Consider the following 21,398-nt stretch of genomic DNA (forward strand, 5'->3'; position numbering starts at 1 on the left):
GTGCAGATCAGCGACCACGCCCCGTGCTCATTAATGCTGATTGGACTGTTTGTGTTGCTGTTCAAAATGGCACAGGAAGTGTCCAAAGGAATTGTACATAAAGCTCTGTAAAAAAAAACAAGAGACCACTACAGCATTATCAGTTTCTCTGGTTGTACTATGCATAGGCATACATACACATGTGTTTGAGTAAAATTAATGTTGTTTTACTTTATTCTATAAACTACTGACAAAATGTCTCTGTGTTGGCAAAAACTACTGAAAACATTTCTCTGTGTTAGAATTCAACTGACACTGGAATGGAATGGAATGGAATGGCTGCCATATTTGTTTTCGATGGAAAAATAAATGCATAACATTTAATGTAAAATACTAAGTTTTAAACCTTTCAAGTTTAGTTGCATGCTATGTTCCCTGAGTTCTATTTTTATGGAAGCATTTTCATTGACTAGGACTTTTCTGGTTAGACTATTTGTAAAGTTATGTGACAGCAGCTGTAGCAAACAACTTCTCTCCAAAATCTGACTAGTGTACCAGAGTAACCTGCTCAGGTCAAACAGGCTTTTCACAGGCCCATCAAAGCATCACAATAATAATCTGAAAACGATTTGGTCTTTTTCATTTGTAAATGTAATCAATTATCCCCCCAACATTATAGTATTATATTTGTAGCTATAGTTGGATAAGATGTATGATGAAATAAGATAAACAAACCTTAACCCTGAATTAGCTTTGTCACCCGCAATAGGTCTGTTTAACCCCATCTAGTGGTCAAATGAGAAAGTGCAAGTCAATGGTGTTCAACCTACAGTCTCGAGGTACATGGGGTTTGGGAACCAAATCATATTTACTTCCCTGTTACAGTATTGATATTGTACATGTCATGAATCACTAATAGTTTAGCATACAGGCTTCTAAATGCAGTTATATGGGCAGTTTCAATTACACTTATGCATGATTTTTAAATGCACATTGTACATTGCAGTAGTGTTATTTGGATTTTTAGCATGACTTTGTATGAGTCAAAGACAGACAGACTGCCCGACAGTAAAGAGGCAAATAAATCCAAACAAACTGGCTTTATTAGTGGTAACATCTCAAGACACTATTACTTTACACTTTATATTTGTTAAATAGTCTTTTATATTGGTGGTACTTCTACAATAAAATGAAAGCCATTGTATGCAGTTAATCAAAAAGGGACGGCATCATAAATTAAAGTCTTGGTGTTCTTATGTCCAGCACGTGTTGTGTGAAGATAGCCTATATTTTCATCTTGTGAAACCAATTTGGAAACATAATATTTAGTGTGTGTAAACAGAGAGAAGTTGTGACTAAATTGTATTTTTCCTAAATGTAACACTAACACCTTTTTTCTTTCAATCACACTAAGTTTCTACTTCTTCTTCTCTTACACAGTACACCCTTTGTTCAAATATTTCCGCCCTGATTACGTAACTTTGGCGCCTCTGAGCCACAGATCCTTTCCCTTTAAATTGACCAAAAATGTAATAACATAAACAGACTCCTCGGCGCGGGAAAGAGCCATCTGCTCCTCTGCGATGTAGAATTAGCCGCCCTTCACTCTCATTGGCTCCGTCGCGGCCAAACGTGGGTTCTGCTCGACTTGATTGGCCAATGCTCGTTTCAGCGTGAAAAAGCGCGCGTCAAGTGTTTAAATATCATTGGATAAAAACGTTGCGACCAATCTTTGCAGGAAGTGCGATCCCTCTTTCTCCTATTGGCCCACGGGCTTCTAAGGTGGATCCAAAAGGGTGCTGCCATTGGTTACTTCTGACATGTGGGGTCTGATCCATGCAGCTGATTGGTCAGTCCACTGCTCAGGCGCGATTTTGCAACGCGGGACAACGCTCCTGTGGGCGCACAGGTCAGTTCGGACGACCCGCTGCGGCGAGAAGGAAACTAACCATCTTTACATGCAACTGTATATTCTGCGGATACTTTGCAGCGAACAACGGATCCAAGATCTTTATTTACGACTTTGGAAATGAAGGACATATTCACTCCGGATTGAAAAAGCGACATATTTATGACTTTCATTCATTCATTCATTCTTTAAGCTAATCACTAAGGAAGAGGTATAGCTTCTGCAGTTTTTCTTGCTTTTACCGGAGTTTCGACACCCACATGATGGCCGATAACAAGCACCCGCACGTTATTTTCTGCAACGACTCGCCTAAAAGAGTTTTGGTGTCTGTTATTAAGACCACGCCGATCAAACCCAGGAGAGCTGAGGCCCTGACTCCGACAAGTCCCGGATTCAGTGACTTCATGGTCTACCCGTGGAAATGGGGGGAGAACGCCCACAATGTGTCTCTGAGCCCGGGCTCAGTGAGCGGTGCTTCCTCACCCACCGGAGCCCAGACTGCCAGAGAAGCGGACACGGAGCCAACACCTGAGCAGATCAGGGTAAGTCTCACTTATTTAACCGTAGAGTTACTCAGCACAACGTATAGTATGGCACATGAAGTTACAAAATCGAAACCTATATAAATGCCTTTAATATAGTTATTGCTCTTTCGGAATACATGATGACGACACTAATGCAATGCATGGTTACAACAGCACTGTTACACTGTTTGTAACAACAGTAACTTTATGAAAAAGAGAGCAGCCTACATGCAACATGGTGTTGACATCTTTTTAAGACATGAACTATTCGAAACTGAGCTACTAGGCGAGGTGTATACTCTTTAGAGATAAATAACTGTTAATGTATAATTTAAAGTAGGGGAAACTGTGTTTAGAGCAAGTTAGTCTTAACATGGCCGGCGTTGAGAGTCATTTAAAAAATCGCCCGCGCAATAGGGTGTGACATGGTGGATTTTAAACCCCAGTTACTTCCTGATTATGGAGCAGCTGCTCATACATGACGTCTAGTCGCGCGCCAAAATGTAACCGGATGTGAATGGCCAAACGTGCATCCTGTTACAATGTAACACGTGAGCACAGCTAAAAAAAATCACATGATGTTGCATTGTATGATATAGTGTAAATCTGCAGTGTTCTTAATATCTATTTAAAATAATCACATGAATTAATACATATGCATATATAATAAAATAATGACTGAGATTATATGCCAGTTTTAATATATTTCAGAATTGTAATTATATTTGTTTTCAATGTTTAAAATCATAAATTAATGTATGTACAAATGATGTCCTGCATTTTCCTAAGGCTGAAGGATATTATAAAAATAAGAACGTAAGGTAGTGGTCGAGCTAACATAACAATTATTTTATTATTTCTGTCAGGATGGCATCCGCAGAGGGCGTCCCCGGGCTGACACTGTCCGAGAGCTCATCAACGAGGGGGAGACTTCTGCCAGTCGCATTCGCTGTAACATATGCAACCGTGTGTTTCCCAGAGAAAAGTCTCTGCAGGCTCACAAGAGGACACACACAGGTGAGAGAGACAGAATGATAGGGGCACTGGACATTAGCGTTGTATATAATTACATGGCTAATGGTCAAAAAGACGTCTTGTTAAAGCCGAAAACAATTGACCTCCTAGCACCTAATCTCAACTTTCTGGCTTTAGTGTTCTCATTTTAAAGTAGGGGCTGTATGTGTGTGTATCATATAAGTAGCACTGTGTAATAATTTGACTATAAACTTGATATGCTGTTGTCTTAACAATACATCTATTTCCCCCCTCAGGAGAGAGGCCCTATCTGTGTGACTACCCAAACTGTACAAAGGCGTTTGTGCAGAGTGGTCAGCTGAAGACCCACCAGCGGCTGCACACTGGGGAAAAACCCTTTGTCTGCTCGGAGAAAGGTGGGTTTGTGGATTTTTATAAAAGACCTGTCATTATTAAAGTGCAGTTGTTCTGCTTTTAGAAAAACAAGTCGAACTTTTAGGACCTTTCACTTTTGGATTCATTCCAGTAGCATGCTCAGTACGTTTGTCTGACTGGAGCTTTTAACTGGTTCTCTTATATTTAAAGCAGTGGAAAGTACCTCATTATTGTTATTCTTTTGACTAGAAAAAAATGCATAGCAAAACTGTGACAGTCTTTAGAAACCACATAGGTCATACATTGTGCATCTTAACTATTCTAAAATCACAGAGAAACATGGCCTCTAACGGCTACTGCACTACCTGCTTCTCTTTTTTCAGGATGTGGCAATCGGTTCACACATGCCAATCGTCACTGTCCCAAGCACCCTTACTCCCGTCTGAAGCGAGAGGAACCAAAGGAGGACCAGGAGAAGGCTCAGTCTGTGGATAACAAGGCTGTGGCTGAGTGGCTAGCAAAGTAAGTGGAGCCACTGTTTAAAAAAATTGTGCATAGAAGAACTTCTATTGTGCTTTTAATCGGATTTCCTGTCTACTTTGTAAGTTAATATTGTCTTTTCTGTTGCTGTAGGTACTGGCAAACCCGTGAGCAGCGTGTCCCCACAACCAACAAGGGAAAGACACAGGGCAAGTCCAGAGCAGAGGACCAGGAGCAGCAGGACCCCATGGAGTACCTGCAGTCCGATGAAGAGAACGAGGAAGATGAAGAACCAGCAGAGGAGGAGAAGGGGAGCCAGGGAGGAGCCGCCAAACGCCGCCTCCAGGAGCAGCGAGAGCGTCTTCATGGTGCTCTGGCACTCATCGATCTGGCCAACAACCTGTCTGCCTGAACCCCTTCCCACTTCCTGATGCCTGACATTCCCATTCCCTCATGTCTCCATCCCCAACCCGCCTTCCTGCTGTATGTGCTGTAGCTAGAAGTGTTCATGAATGCAGATCAATGACTAGTTTAGTTTATTCTTGCAAGTTGTAAAATCTGACTTTGAGAACGAGCTGAACTGGCCTGAGATCAGTGTTATGCACATCATCATCTATTGTCACAGCACCAGGAAGGCACAAGCTAAAGCACCTTATTCAGCTTCCATTTTATCCTTTTAGGCTGCTATAATTGTAGATTTGACTATATGAAGAATGTTTTCTTTCTCCTGTCTTCTAAAGGCAAAGGAAGAGTACCTATTATGTTTTGTTTGCACTTTGATGGTAACGAGTTCTTTGAGTGTTTGTGAGTGTAACCGAGTTTGTATGATTGATGTATATATGGATTAAGCTCAGATGGACAGAATGATACAGGGTGTGGTCATTCATAGGACATATGGATGGCCTCTCATCATGCTCCCAGGTTTCATCTCTAGCATTGTAAGCACACTTTCACTTCCACTGATTACAGCAGTGGTGGTAGAAATGGACTGAGAGTGGTTCAGTTTAAGCATCACCTTGACAGCATGCTCTTAGAAGTGAGCGAATGTGGACTAAAGGGGGGGGGGGGGGTCAGTCAGTCTGGCATTGGCTCATTTTTATATTCGAATAAGATGGGATCATTGCAAGCCTAATCCAGAGGTCTTCAAAATAATCCATACTTCGACAGCTTTACCACTTTATCATGATTCAAACACATTTGTTTTCAACTTACAATAACGGAGGCACACAGGAAGTTCGCCTTTTTTTTCTTTTATATATATATATATATATATATTTACTGGTCTTACATATTCAGTCAAGCAATAGTCAATCATTGGAGGTCGAGAATACCTCTAATGCCATATTTCCATTGAAACAGATGTTTACCTTCAAAAGTAAAGTCAGCAGACCTAAAGATGGGAGATATTTCACAATGTCACCTTTTATATTAAAGGGGGACAGGCCATATATTATACGGGCATAGAAACATAGTGTTGCATCTATGTCATCTAATTTCAAAAGATTAAGTTATGATATATTTATTTCGCCATATTCTTTTTTTATTGGCTAACAATTTCTTGAACTTTGATAGCCCTGCCATCTTTTGACATGTAAAGGGAAATATTCTGGCACCAGCAAAAATCTAAAACCTTTGAAATCCATTTAGGTTTGTCAATTTTGACACCTCGTTAATTTTTACTTAGCACTTACACCCCTACTTAAGTGTTGGATTAAGCTTGCAATGCACAGAAAATTAGACTTGTCGTACGAGTCCAAAAAGATGGCACTTGTTTTTGATAAACTGATTTTTATAGTGCTTGGTGTTATAATTTTCTTTCTTTTTTGAGCAACACTACATCCTTCGACACTGTATGAACCTCTCATAACTGCCCTGTCAGCAAGCTGTCACTCTAGCTGTGATGTTTGATTCTGTTTGGTTTACAAATGACCTTTGTGGAGTTTCGGTAAAACTGGAAGGCAAGTGAATTGTTGATAATCAAAACACCAAATGATTTATTTGTACCCCATTATAGTTTATTTTGAAGCATTTCTAACCCTTAGTCTATTTTGTGGTTTGAGAAGATTATGGCATTTAATATATACACCTTTTTTTGTTAGAATGTTGAGTGTGAACAATTTACGAAGAGCTTTGAAGTCGATTTTTAGTTAACGTTTTTTTCCTCCCCTAACATGCTCCAACAGTTTCCATGTTTTTAGCATGTATAGAGTGATCCTGCTTGCTTGGTAGACATTTTATTACACATTTTAAGGTAATATTTCTCTGACAGGCTGTCCACACTGTTATATAATTGTTGGTTTTTAAATAAATGTTCACCAAACCTGACCCAGATTGGATGTGGACCTCAATTTATTCTGTCATGATTTGGTATGAAAATTAAAATGAGATAAAAAATGACAAATGAAATATGATGCTCCAATATGGAGTACAGCAATGCCACCAGGTGGCGAATGGTAAAATACTGTCCTTTTAGATTATAGCTTCCTTCTGGGTTGAATCTTCTGTGATGTGAATCTTCAGCTCTTGTGCTCCTTCATAATTTACAGGTGTTTTCTGATTAAAGGTGAAATACGAGTACACTAGTCCACCTGACATACTGCAAAACAAATAATTAAAGCAAATTAATTGTTAAACCAGGGAAAAAACTCATGTTTGGTCATCTGTTCCCATCAACTTCTTCTGTGAACTTTCAGTTGTAGTCAGGTAAAGTTTGTAATGACATTCAACACAATATGTTGATCACAAAGTGTAATTATAAAAACGCCAGAAAAACACTAACTACAGTAGTGATGCGTTTTGTTTTAATACATTATAGAGGTCTGGTGGAGAGAATTACAAGACTTAGCAAGAACATTAGAGGAGACAAAATTATGAAAATATAACCCTAACTTGGAGAGCATCATCTATTGAACCCTGAAACTTATTATTTAAAAGAATTCCTGAACCCCAGATTAAGATCCATTGTGATTAAAGACCTATAACAATCCTGAAAATACATTACGGTCAATATTGTGACATTTGATAGCCAGAATCAAATCTTAAACTCTTACCAAATGCTGAGGCCAAGGAAGTTGGTCCAAGAGAACAGGTAGTCTCCACCCACAAATATGCCAATATAGGCAACTGCAACGTTCTTAAGAAAGTTACAACAGTAATTGCAGTTAGTGAGGACCTCGTTTGAATATAGACAGATGGAAATGTGAAACACAAACATAGTTGACTCCACCAAGGAGGGTGTTTTCTTGAGTGGTGATATTGGGCTATATAAATAAACATTGATTGATTGAGTGGGAAGATAGGTCATTGCCATCAGCTGAACAGTAAGGAACTAGTTTTAGGTGCATATTTAGATCTTAAATTCTTAAAATTGCAAGATAAGCCATTTTGAACATGGTCACTGTTTTATGATTGATTAACACTATGTGTAGTATGATGTAGATTCAAGAACCACGTAGTTCGGAACTTTAATCATTTTCTATGATTAAAATAATGAGTTTCAAGGATAAGGAAACCTTGTTGGAGATTTGTCTGATTTCTAGTCTACAAATCAGTGTGGTCTTACCTTTATTGCTCCCACTACTGTTGTAGTAAGTGCAGAGTTATAATAGCTGCACAGGACTATGGAATACATCAGCACAAACCTGAGGAAACAAAACAGTTTAATAAAACCAGGTGGCGTAATTGAAGATCTTTAGATTTAAAAAATATCACTATTTTGTACAGTTGACAGAAGAGTCACAGTAATATAGTAGTTTGAAGTACATTTCAGTGACATACCCCATGGAGCAAGACAAGAGGAAACAAAAAACAAACGTGTCGTCGCCCCAGTCCTTAAATGTGACTGCCTGTGGAGAAAATCATACAGGGTGGTCAGGCAGGAAAAAAATCTTATCGTTTTGAGCGCAAACATTTAGTAAGAATACACTAATTCACAGTTACTGTATGTACCTTGTGTAAATCTCCGGTAAACGCACTTGCCAAAAGAGTGGGGATGATGATGAAAAGTGCATTGTAGAATAAGACGCCATGCTTCCCGAGGCCCTTCAAAAGAAAGACAAAAACCTTAGCTATAATGTGACCAAAATCAAATACACAACGATCATTTGTGGAGATACTTGTGACACAAAAAGTAATTGTAACGTAAATGTATTTACTTTTACAATTGGAAAATGTTAAAAACTCTTCATATTATACATCTATCGGCTGTCAATATCTTTAATCGCAAAAAAAGATACTTTTTTAAATATGTGGTTAGGAGGGCAGATGATCAAAGTCAAAGCTTTCACCTTTTTTCTAAATCTAATGTGCATATTCTTCTTTAATGATCTGATTCAATACCATTTATATTTCTACAAAAGTCCTAGACATATAGTACAAATGAAAGCAAACAATTATTTATAAAATAGAATTAACGACTGAGACAACTGTAATAAATAAGTCAGATTCGTCTTTGTTCTTTGGCAGGACAGCTGTGAGCAACATTTCCTAATACTATATAATTTAACATAAAACAACTGTTTACTACACATATACAGACATTAAGCTTTTGTGAATGCAAGTTTTTTTTGGCATTTATTATTTGAAAGGCAAAAAAGTAAAAAAAATAGCTTTGTTTATGAGTTAAGTCAAAAGGTTTCTGAATTGTTCTCTCAGCGATCACAACATGGTTCTACCTGCTCTAGTTTCCACTCCAAATAAATGAGGCCACATCCAAAAAAGAAAAGGAAGAGGCAGAATTTAAAAGTCTAGAGACTAAAGATAAACAACGGCTGGCACAATTTGAACATCTACAAGAGGTGAAGGAGTTAAACACCGCAAGAGTTTGAGTTAAGGTTAAGGTTGATCTGGACAATATTCTAGCAGAAGCCATAAGAGCCAATAATCTTCTAGCACCAGAGTCAGCATTGTTCACTGAAGATGTGTTACTTCTGACAAGAAGGAACAAAGCAACAAGTCTCAAAGAAAGAAGAGAAGTGGACATCTTCCTTATCTAGCTGGTACAAGAATAATTTTTTTCAAAAGACATCAAGACAAAATAAAGCTCCAAAAACAAGTAAAACCAGTTGAAGTTGTATCGGACAAGGACAATATCCTCAGGGTTTAAAAGAACCCAAGTGTGTCTTTCCGTCTGTGTAAAGACCTACACACTGAACGTGCAGCTAGTGTTACCTCGGTGCCAAGTTTCTTCTTGGTGTACACACCACTGGCTGCAGTGAAGGCATCGTTGAGCAGGATGAAAGTATAGCCCTCCAATTCGAAGGCTAGGTCAGAACTAGAGGAGAGGGAAAGAGGTATGGAAAGTACAGGTATTAGGGGTTAAAGCAGGGGTGTCAAACTCAAGGCCCGGGGGCCAAATCCGGCCCGCGACTTCCTTTTATGTGGCCCCGCAAGAGCTTTCAAAGAATATAATATGTTTATTATACAGTTACATGCCGTTTTACAGAAGCACATTGCCAATAAACAACATGTTCCACAATGAATCTCATTTTGTGACATGCGCACTGAAGAGACTTGTAATTATTTGCCCTAGACTTCTGCATTCAGACGTAGTTAATTATTAAGTTATTACCCTATCCGATAATAATCCAATGCAGAGGCAATAATGTAATATAATACATTATTTTATATATATATATTGTCTTAAAGTTACAACCGGTCCTTTGAGTGCAACAATAATGCTAATGTGGCCCGCGATGAAATTGAGTTTGACACCCCTGGGTTAAAGGATCTATTAACAATTCTAAATCAATGAATTCAGATTTAAGAAATCTATACCTTGCAGCAACCATGGCACCGAAGACTATGGCTACAACGCTGAATACAAGGCGTCTTGGGAATGATTTTCTGGAAAAAAGGGAACATTCAAACATTCAGATCAAAGCCAGAAGCTCCTGTCTTATATAATACTTCTGATATATGAACCTCTTCATGTAAGTGGGCTCAAAATACATAATGTTCTACACAGTTCAGAGATATGTCTTACTTTAGTAAATATACTTCCAAGGTCATCGTCATCAATATGGTGAACTTCCGTAATACTGTAAACATGGGTAAACTGTAAAAGCACAAAACACGTTCAGGAAACACATGAATGAGCAACGTGAAATTAAGGACTACTAGATAACATCCAAAATGGTTTAACCTGAGTTTTTTGGTGCTTGCCAGTCCTGTTATATGGTTCCCAACATACAGCAAAGGAAGAGGGAAAATCTGACAAGAAATTAAAGGAGTAATATATTTTGAAAACAAATGTTATCAAATCAATTATAATAGTATTTTGTTTATGAGAGAAATGCTTACTTTAAAGAGAATACTTCTGTCAAAATCTTGAAACTGGACTTTCTTTCTCATTTTGGCAGCATAAAGGACAACAAGTGTGACAATCATCTGAAAGTACAAAAGCGACAATGAAGAAGGATGTGTGTATGTGTATGTGTGTGTGTGTGTGTGTGTGTGTGTGTGTGTGTGTGTGCGTGCGCGTGTGTGTGTTCAGCACAAGTATTTAAAGTGAGTGACAGATTTCCCCCCTCAGTTGCTCTGTCATCATCGATCTGAAAGTTGTGTTTGCGATTGTCTCTCTGTCCGCTCTAGCCATCAGCTCCACTGAAGGTAAGGACCCCATTATTATGACAATTTATGTTAAAAGCAAGACAACGCTTTAATAGAATCAGTTTATATTTTTGGGCAGAATATACAGGAATTGATTGGTTTTTCACTTTCACTTCATATTGTAGAAGAATATGAAAATGATAATTTGATGTTGTAAAGGCAGAGTATCTAAATAACTATGTTGTTGATGCAGCTGTTTATTGATTAAATAATCTTCTTTATTTTTCTGTGTGTGTGTGTGTGTGTGTGTGTGTGTGTGTGTGTGTGTGTGTGTGTGTGTGTGTGTGTGTGTGTGTGTGTGTGTGTGTGTGTGTGTGTGTGTGTGCGTGCGTGTACATGATTCACATTTGCATAAACACTCAGAAACATCCAAACCTGGACAACTTACCTGGCCAATTCCCAGAAACAAGTAGGACGGAAACCTGAAAATCCAACACAAAAACAATAGCTGACTGTGTGGTATTGCATTGTGAATCACGTATTTAATTATGAATCATTTAGTTATAAGCTTCCTTTGTGAGTGAGCTTTCTACATTGTTATTGCTATGAATGAAGATGAAAAGTACGCACATGCACTCAAGAACTACACTTCACTTCAGTATATCCATTTTATTATTACTTATTCGTCGGCTACTTTGAAAAGGCTATTCATATTCAAATTATAGATTAAAAATAACACTTTTCACAAGGTACCCAGCAGTTTATGTAATGGTTAAATAAGCTCCACCTTAACCAGCTCCATTATTAAAGTGAATGCGTACATATTGATACAGTAATTGAATATACATTGTATTTCATAAAGGGAAGCTATGCTTTTGGCCCCTAAAGTTTGTTTTAGTTTAGAAACGTTTGAATGCATGACTTTTACTTGTATAGAGAACGCCCTTACTACACTGTTTGTATTATTACCACTTTTAATCATAGTCTTAGCATAACGCTTTTAACACTTGTTCCACCTAAATGAGTTGACAGCATAACACAGCGCCACATAGCCTACCTGAAGCTCGTCAGCACGGTTTTATTCACCACCGTGATGAGGAACGAGCAGCCGGCGTAAAACAAGGCAGAATACAGCTTGAGCATTCCGGAGTGTTCAACAGTTTGTAGACCGCCAATGGCAGACATCTTAAGAAACTATAAAGACACCTGTTACAGTTGTATTACGTTTTTCTAAGGCGGAGTAATTCCTGGTTTAGTGGTGGGAGGTTCAATCCAAGGGACCCTGCCTGCAGGCAAAGGGGCGCGTGTCAATCACTACTGCAACAGGAAGTCAACTCAACTTTATTTGCACAGCACCTGTCATACCTGTCATGCTTCAAAGAGCAAGATTTAAACATGCACTTCCCTGTTTTAGTTGATATTGACACAAAAGCAGGCTCCACCAGTGCAGGACATTAGACGTGAGCTGGCTTTGATCAGGTTTATATACATATGTTTCTGTCACAATTTGTATTCAAGTTAATATAGTACTGTATTAATGAGACATGAGACACTACCAACCTCAAAAGCATTAAAAACAGCCTAAATGTGTATCACGTAGCCAAATATACAGAGGTTTGCATGTTAAACACACGTCATAAAAACACTATGACAGTGCTTGCGTTCACATACAACTGTAGACTGCAGTGCTGTCTGATAATTATGGGAAGTTAAACATTTACTCAAAGTCAACAATGTAGGCAAGAAGAAGACAAAGCAATTTCAGTGCAACTCTGCTAGATTATGCCGCACCCATAAATCTGCTGTTTGGAACACAAACCACCTTATTTAAATGGGTGCAGCAGTCACACCAGAGTGTTCAATATGTTGCTTCCAATAGATCCGTAAAAAGGGCAACCATCTTGAATGTGGCAACCATTCTGCTAAAATGTGCTGATCATTGATATTCTTTTATGATGCATTCATGGACTCATGTGTCGTAACAAGTTATATTTTACCGAAACAAATTGGATCATGTTCAATTTGAGGTCTGTTTCCTGAGTGAAACTCTGTGAGGAGGAAGAAGTAACACATACATGCAACCTGTGCTACTTTTTAGGGTCCTGTGCTACTTTTTAGGTTCATGTGGGGTTGCCTGTGTAAATATACAGCAACAGCAAACACTTTACACTATGGGAAAAAACAGACTTCGGCAAACATGAGGAATCTGCAGGACAGATTATTTTACAATAACATGACAATAAAAAATCACTGCTTGTTGTTGTGCAGTAAATAAGACCATCATGCCAGTAGAGGGTGCTATTGCATCAGATTTATGATCTCTTCACAGTGTGAAAGAAAACATCCTTAAATGACAGGTAATCACAGGCACTCCTTCTGCTTCAAGTTTACTTTTAGATGTTTAATTTTGTTATGCTCTATAATATTCTCACTTGCTTAGAGGTAAATAGCATTTGTATTCTTGTTTATCACAGCACAGTAACATTGTTAAATCACCTTTTTTTGTAGTTGTATTAGGATACTTCTTCCTTCAGTTTTTCAAAGTATTGCCCTTGGATGCAAGATGAGTCACAGCTGAACCTTTCAGAAGGTTTGAGTGCTGATGAATCAGTGCCTGGAGATTTAAGATCACAGATTAAGTTGTTGGCAAGAGTTCAACAGGAGACAGCTGTAACATGTGTAACAGTAATTTATGCTATTGTCCAATCTGACGCCATTATGTTTGTTTTCTTGGAATATGGTTTCTGATAAAGGGAGTGGCTAAAGTGAAAAGCTCTTTGATAAATGGTGAATGTCTTCACATCATCCTAGTATGTGCGAACCTACCTGGCAATAAACCTGTTTCTGATTCTGATTCTGATCGAGGGTTTTTGACAACGTGCATTGAAGAAATTTGCTGTGACTCAAGTATTATGTGATAAAGAATTACCGCTCGTCTGGGAATGGAGGGATTCAAAGGGGGAATTTCTGTCATTAGCTGGAGGGGCTTTTTGCCATTTGGAAAGAATGAGTTATTGACAATCAAAACAGCCTGAGGACTTGGATCTTAACCTGATGGATAGGTTCATGTTGTGGCCTGTGAGTGAAGTAGTTAACCTGTGGATGACTATTCTACTTGAATTTATTTTTTCATGTCATCAACATATATTTCACCTGACTTTTACATTGCAACATTTCTATATTGCACCACTTTAGTAGAAGAAGGACGCACAAAAGGGACTTACATACACTTGGAATACTACAGATACTGCCTGGGGTTGAAGGCCTATATCCTACAAAGTGCTTCAAATTGAGTGCCTGCGTAAACGTTTTTTATTTGAGTTCCTTGCATGTTAAACAATGCAGAATATGAAAAGCAGCATCAGCAATTCACGGCTGCTCCCTTCCATTCAGTCTCAGACAATTAATGGTTGGACGGCTTTGAATTGAATGTACTATGCACCAACACAACTTTGATGATTTTTTATACAGTAATCTATAAATCTAATACATCTGAGCACGAGTAAAATATTTTTCTCTTTCTTTAAATGAACAGTGCAGGATGTGATCTTTCAAACCTTAATAAAGGATGCAAGGTCAAAACTAAAACTAAACAGTTGTACAGCAGAGAGTTGTATTTAAAACAATCACAGAATAAAAGAGCTATCCCATAAATTACAAAGTTAAGTACATCAATAATGTAGGCTACTTGGTGACAGTGACAACAGCAAATGTGATTAGGTGCTTTCCCCCCTTGGTCCGAGTTTTTTGGAGAAAAATCCCCCACTTTGGAATGAGACCCAATAAATCTAATAAATGAGAAACTGTCCACAGTTTTTTTGAAGCCCTCTCTGTAGCAGCTTGTTTCTGTGGGTTTAGTTATGACAGACGGGGGAGTGGGGTCTAGGTTTTGATCATCAGAGGGCAAAACGGAGCAAGGAAAGTTCAATTTATGCTCAGAATGATCTGGAGTTACCAAGGATAAACTATAGTATTCATAGACTCCACAGATATAGATTGTCCATCTGAGTGTTCTCATGTGTCTTCTAGTGTGCGATGTGAGAACATTAGATAAGTGAACCTATTATCGAAACAAATCAACTTCAGTGCTAACATAATATTCATGCGAGTGCCTCCTGAAGTCTAAGTATTGATTGACAATTGGAGGACCTGAAATTGACTCAACAGACAAAAACCATCACTTTTACATTTTCTTAAATTTTGTTTTATGGTTTTATGTCCTATAAATGTGGCATTGTTGGAGGAGCTCGGGATTTAAAATGTTCATTGCCATATCTACACTGTAGCTACTTTACACATGACAATAAAGACACTGAATCTTGAATTGAAAACAATTGTCGCCCTCTAACCAATTGATGCTTGCTTAATATAGCCAAAAACCTTACGTACATTATTTGACCATGTCTTGTTTTGTTTTTTTGAATAAATGATAACTACAACTAGACCTGGGAGTAAAAATACAAATATAACATAAAAGAAAAAGTATTTATTAAATCACATTATGTTTTTATGCAATTGTATTACGATACAAAGTATAAATGTAATGACAAAGATTTAATTCACATTATTCAACAAACTAAAAAAAATACTCCATTAAAAGTAAAACCCCCTTTTTGTAACCTTTACATTAAGTAAAAGCACAGAATCATTAGCAATGAAATATACCTCAAATATTAAAAGTAGACAGAAGACAGTCCATTTTTAGCTGATTTTAAAACGCTTCACATACGGTGTGGTTTAAGAATCAGATTGTATGTCAAATCATATTCTGAAAAAGAATATCTATTAAATACATGTAGTTGATTCTAGAGTAGTTTGAAATGTATAGTAAATGTAAGTACAAGTACCTCTAAATGATCATCATCAATAAAGAAAGAGACAACCGTGAGGGCTTATGTATCACACCAAGTGTAGAAAACACAACACAGACAATTAGATTTCTCATGCTGTCTGTCTGCTCCGCTTCATCCTGGCCTGCAGCGCCATCAGGGCTCTCTTCAGTTTGAGATGAGCACATATGGGCTTCCTTAAACCCTTTATATGCAGACTGTCGATCCGCAAGAGAAACATGTTTCAGGGTTAGATAGTGGCACAAAGAAACAATTTGATAACTGTAATAATATGGCCTATTGTTGATGTTCACCACTTACATCAGTGCAGGGATGTCACAGGCACCGCTGCTCTGTTGCACACTCCACCTCTGAACCCTCAGCAACACTTGGAGGGGAATGTCCTTCTTTACTGAGAAGCAACATTTTGGAATGCCAGCTGCAATGTGGGATTAAGATCCATTAAAAGAATGTTTAAACAACAATAATGATTAACAAATGTGTTTAGTTGTGTCTCTGCTATCACTGCCATTCTATCAAGTATATTTTTAGGCACAAAATCACTTTAAATGTGCGGGTGTTAGCCAAAAAGGCACATTATTAACTGTTGTCCCTGGGCCTCAAGTTACATTTGGCAATCAAGCAAGAGATAAAACACAAAATATATAAAATAGGGAAGGAGAAAAAAAACATGAAGAGCTGGAAGGGATAAAAAGCTTAGAAGTATAACACAGGCATGTTGGTTTGTAAAAAACAGTAGTAGTTTAACTTTTTTCAAAAGCAGAAGGCACTATATGGGTTGACTTTAGGTTTGGTTTGGTTTTAAAGATAATGACAAATACAATTGAAAGAAATCTAAAGTTTTAGATTGAAAAACAAAGAAGATTATGTAATCAATAAACAGCTGCATCAACAATATAGTTATTTAGATACTCTGCCTTTACAACATCAAATTATCATTTTCATTTTCTTCTACAATATGAAGTGAAAGTGAAAGACCAATCGATTCCTGTATATTCTGCCCAAAAATATAAACATCTCTGAGCATGTATATAACTTACCTTAAAAAAAAACTGATTCTATCAAAGCGTTGTTTTGCTTTTAACATAAATTGTCATAATAATGGGGTCCTTACCTTCAGTGGAGCTGATGGCTAGAGCGCACAGAGAGACAATCGCAAACACAACTTTCAGATCCATGATGACAGAGCAACTGAGGGGGGAAATCTGTCACTCACTTTAAATACTTGTAATGAATACACACACACATACACACACACACACACACACACACACACACACACACACACACACACACACACACACACACGTGCACATGCACATGCACACGCACGCACACGCACGCACGCACACACACACACACACACACACACACACACACACACACACACACACACACACACACACACACACACACACACACACACACACACACACACACACACACACACACACATGCACCCACCCACCCACCTACTTACAAATAGAGGTTATAGACATATGCTCAAATCTACCACCATCTTACTGTAATGGATGCACCAAAATGCAAAACACAAAGTAATTAAACAGTGATGATTAAGTTATTAAACTATGGTAAGTTTAAAGTCTTTTTGAAAACCAATGTTACTTTCGTTTTGAAAATGACTCTTTGTTTAAACTGCCTGTGTAGCAGAGTTCGTGGTACCGGCTCAGACAGGTTTAATTACCACACTTTTTATAGGATTTTCTTTGATTGACAGATACTGAATTAAGGCTTAGCTAGTGCCACACCCAAAGTCAGGAAAGCTGGGTTATAGTTTAAACAACTGAGATCAATGGGAATTTAACTGAAATCAACTGTCAACCACAGAGTCAAAAGAAACAAAAGGTATATATTTAACGGTGTATCTGAATACTTAAGATAAATTAGTATACAGTATGTGGTGAGTGCAAGGCTTTGTAATATGTTGTAATGTTCTGATGTTGAACAAATAATTATCTTATTAACCCTTTGGGCAACATTTTCGATAAATGATCATGGAAACTATCCTTCAAGCAGAAGACATCATTTGAAAAGCCTCTGAGCAAACACATTATGAGTCTTTTTTAAGTCAAATTAGTCAACTAAGTTTGACGATGCCATGGAATTGTTTGGTTGTAATCATTTATATTTACCACTGAAGCAACATTGGCCCGGGGCAATGTATGTTATCAAAGCTTTCAACACTGAACAATTAATCAGGCAGATATAAGACACGTTTATAGTTCCCGACACACAGGTATTATTTCAGAACAGGTACCGTAAATGTCAGAATGTGGGAGATCTTGCATCCTGTTCCAACTGAAACTGGCAACACATACATTCTGGCAAAAACAACTTTTAATCATCCTGCACAAAAAAATATGAAGCAACACTGTCTAACAACAAAGAGATTTGTATGCTTGAAGAAGATAATGAAAGGCAGCTACTGATTGAAACGGTTAATTCATCGTATCAGTGCAACATGTGACGGACAATTCGATAAATAATTGTTACTAGCCGACTTCTAAATCTGCAGTGAAATACACTAAGTCCAGCTTATTTCCTCTTTACCCTCAGATCAATATCAACGTTTTCATTTTACATTTTAGTTTGCAGTAGTTAGGCACACCTACAATCATTGTGTCCTCTGGGGGGGTTATAACTGTCCAGCCTTTTGAACTTACGAACTATAACGCTGGACAGGTTCAAAGAATTGATACTAATTTACGACAGAAAGTATTATGATTTCTTAGATTTTCATGTAGTTATTAATTATTTTCAGACACCCACATTCACAACCACACACACACAGACTATAAACACTATTAGTCATCATCTTTAAAGGTGTAATTATGTTGAGCTTGTGAATAACGACAACAGACAGCTGAAGATTTTTGGCAATGATATATTCTGTATTGTCTCTCTTATTTTCAATTTACAATAATATTTCTACCACACAATAAGTAACGGCCTAAGTTGTTTTACATGGATGTCTTAAATGTCAGATCTCTGACTTATATACAGGGTTTTTCTGCTGTAATTCACTTATTTGAAATGGAGCTCTGAGGTGTGTTACATCCTCTTATATAGAATACAATTTGTTTACAGTATGTGCATCAGTATATACATTTCTAAGGTTGGAACAAACAATACAATATCATGATTCCTCTTCCGCAGGATCTGGATGAAAACTGACTGATTACTAAAGTTACAGGTAGTTCTTCTATGGCCCTCTCTACAGATACAAGACAGCAGAAGGGGTTGAGAGAGAACAAAGTTTGACTTGGCATTTTATTGGTTCATGGTTTACATCTCAAGGCTTGTAGTGGAACAGTGATGATCTTCATTCTGTTTCCCTTCATGGCCCGGAGTGTCAGTACTCAGGCTGTCCTCTGGCAGCCACGTGCAGTAGGCGCAGCAGAAGTTCTGCAGGTGAGCTAAATGAAGAGCCGTGGGCCGGATCTGGGGCCTCGGTGTCCCCCAGGCAGTCAGGGTCCACCGCACAGCTCTCTGAGAGGAAGGAGAGGACGTTTTTCAAGCTGTGCCTATAGGCCAATTCATCCCCAATTTATTAACTTGTCTGAACATGAGGAATAATAAACCAGACTATACCTGAGTCACAGCAGAGTCCTGAAGCAGCGCAGCGTCCTCCCTCAGATCCACAGGGTCTCCCTCCCGCCTGGCAGGGGGTCAGCAGGTAGTTCTCCTCCACACAGTGAGCTGTCTCCGGGGACCCCAGCAGGCAGCCCAGGCCCTCCCCGCAGCAGATGCTGGGGCCAAAGCAGCGGCCCCTGTCTCCGGGGCCACAAGACATGCACTGGAGGAGAATTGGGAAGATTTAAGCATTCATAATAAAGTGTTATACATCCAGTCAATTCGTTTGGAAACATTGTAACACTTATTAAGCATTGCACTCTCTTTTGATAGTCTCTCATGTTAATTAAAAACACTTGTAAAGGGCATGCTTAAAAGCTGGAAAACTGTTGCATGATTCTGTTGCACATTAATCTCAAAACACTATTATTGTCTATATTATTAATGTTTGCATATAAACGTGCCTGTATATATCAAAAAATGCAGAACTAAAATAATATAAAAACACTTGAAATGCATCATGATGGGTGCTGTTTCTACTATAAGTTATTATGCACACAATTATCATTATAACAAATAATAAATGTGTTCATCTAATAGCTAGCTCCTTAAATTGGACATTTTTGCTATATTTAACAATGTTCCATCCATCTTCTCCCGCTTATCAATTTTATTAAGTAAAATGGCTTGGTTTTTCTCTAAACATTTAAACCCAAATCTCAAAATCAATATCAACTGATCTCATCAAATGATTGCAAATTGAACTATTTCATATTTAAAATTATCCTAATGTTATATATTTTACTTCCCTTTACTTAGGGGACATTTCAAACCAAAAAAGCATCCAAAGTATTAAAAATAAATCTGATAAAGTCACAGATGACAGGGTAAGTGTCCTCACCTGTCTGTTGCCAGACTCCGCCAGAGCGCGCTTCCCTCCTCGGGGGCAGTTCTGGATGTAGCAGGCGGAGGAGAGGGCGAGCAGTGCCAGGACGCACATGGGGAACAAGGAGTGAGGCATCGCTGCTGGTTAATGGAAGAGCCGCGCACTGGTCTGAGCTCCGTCTGGAGATGTGTGGCTGAAACCCCGGTACATGGCTCACTTTATAAGCGGATGGACATGAACAGACAAAGCGATTGACACTCACATCTGACGTCAGTGTCGTGCTGTACACCTCTCCGCACGCACGCGCACCCGAAGGCCACCTGGCTGCGTGCGTGTGCGCAAGAGGTCGCAGCAGATATGGCTCTGAATCAGATTAGTGGCATCTAACAAATCAGAGAACAACGCTGACAACACAAGATGCCTTTTCTGTATTCAAGACTGCGCCACACTTATTTAGAACATCTTTCTGAATAATTTAAGCCTACGCGGATGGCACACACTGAAAATGGCAGAACATTAGCGTCTAATTAGACTTGTGGACAACTAATTGGATGTACTGCAATGAGCGCAATGATTTGGTACATTTCATGGTGATCATGCACAATTTATGTTAAACACCGTTCATCAGTAAATACATATTTTTCCTCTTGTTACATGGAGGGTATGGTTCTTTCATCATGACAACCTCGAGGTCACACAGATTATCCTGCTGCTGTAATTTCAAACAATTAATGAGAACAACAAGATTAGCATTTCAAATGGACGTAACTATCTGAAGTTCATTATTCCGTTCAGTTTCTTGTTGTATGCTTTGGATTCTTACTCCACGATTAGCTGTTGTGATGCAGAATGCTAAGTGGAGAACCTGAGCATCAGATTGAGGGTGTTTACTTTTGTTTTATTTCATTTCTCACATGGAGAACAACAAGCTCATCAGTTCATTAGACAAGTAAAAGCAGTAGTTAATACCACTCTACATCTCTTTTAGAGGGACGATACTTGTATCTGATGTGTTGAAGATTATGTTTTTTGTTCACATGCAGAACAACTGATTCAGCCTTTACTCTGAGCGGATACAGGATCATGACCTTGGTTAAGCTTAATGTTGTCAGGGTAACCAACACATAAATATTGCCACTTGTGGATGCAAAGCCCAATAAATGCTGTTTTTCCTGACTGTCCATTTAACCCTTTTCTGAATGCAAGACAAACACATTAGAGGTAATAAGGTTGAAGTGTGAAGAGGAAGGAAAATGAATACCTGGGCAAGGACACTG

The 21,398-nt window shown here is 38.3% G+C and overlaps 4 protein-coding genes across 4 annotated transcripts; 1 reads left to right on the forward strand and 3 right to left on the reverse strand.

The window, feature by feature from the left end:
- Positions 1-143: 143 nt before the first annotated feature.
- On the forward strand, positions 144-6,567 carry znf367 (zinc finger protein 367). The gene is made up of 5 exons (XM_079687399.1): positions 144-2,430; positions 3,279-3,429; positions 3,684-3,803; positions 4,146-4,284; positions 4,396-6,567. The coding sequence occupies exons 1-5, from the start codon at positions 2,149-2,151 to the stop codon at positions 4,652-4,654; spliced, it is 951 nt and encodes a 316-aa protein (XP_079543525.1). The 5' UTR covers positions 144-2,148; the 3' UTR covers positions 4,655-6,567.
- Positions 5,501-12,131, reverse strand: slc35d2 (solute carrier family 35 member D2). Its single transcript, XM_079687398.1, has 12 exons — positions 11,849-12,131; positions 11,240-11,273; positions 10,543-10,629; positions 10,385-10,452; positions 10,226-10,297; positions 10,018-10,086; positions 9,412-9,514; positions 8,191-8,283; positions 8,020-8,087; positions 7,805-7,883; positions 7,293-7,375; positions 5,501-6,838 (listed from the first exon to the last, which is right to left on the reverse strand). Exons 1-12 carry the CDS (start codon positions 11,974-11,976, stop codon positions 6,712-6,714), a joined length of 1,011 nt encoding a protein of 336 aa, XP_079543524.1. The 5' UTR covers positions 11,977-12,131; the 3' UTR covers positions 5,501-6,711.
- A 3,126-nt stretch (positions 12,132-15,257) lies between these two features.
- Positions 15,258-16,910, reverse strand: ccl27a (chemokine (C-C motif) ligand 27a). Its single transcript, XM_079690760.1, has 3 exons — positions 16,756-16,910; positions 15,942-16,059; positions 15,258-15,838 (listed from the first exon to the last, which is right to left on the reverse strand). Exons 1-3 carry the CDS (start codon positions 16,817-16,819, stop codon positions 15,733-15,735), a joined length of 288 nt encoding a protein of 95 aa, XP_079546886.1. The 5' UTR covers positions 16,820-16,910; the 3' UTR covers positions 15,258-15,732.
- A 221-nt stretch (positions 16,911-17,131) lies between these two features.
- Positions 17,132-21,397, reverse strand: avp (arginine vasopressin). The gene is made up of 3 exons (XM_079688487.1): positions 20,137-21,397; positions 19,254-19,458; positions 17,132-19,151 (listed from the first exon to the last, which is right to left on the reverse strand). The coding sequence occupies exons 1-3, from the start codon at positions 20,254-20,256 to the stop codon at positions 19,015-19,017; spliced, it is 462 nt and encodes a 153-aa protein (XP_079544613.1). The 5' UTR covers positions 20,257-21,397; the 3' UTR covers positions 17,132-19,014.
- Position 21,398: the final 1 nt, after the last annotated feature.

Source organism: Notothenia rossii (assembly GCF_949606895.1).
Source record: "Notothenia rossii genome assembly, chromosome: 6".
Lineage (NCBI taxonomy): Eukaryota > Metazoa > Chordata > Actinopteri > Perciformes > Nototheniidae > Notothenia > Notothenia rossii.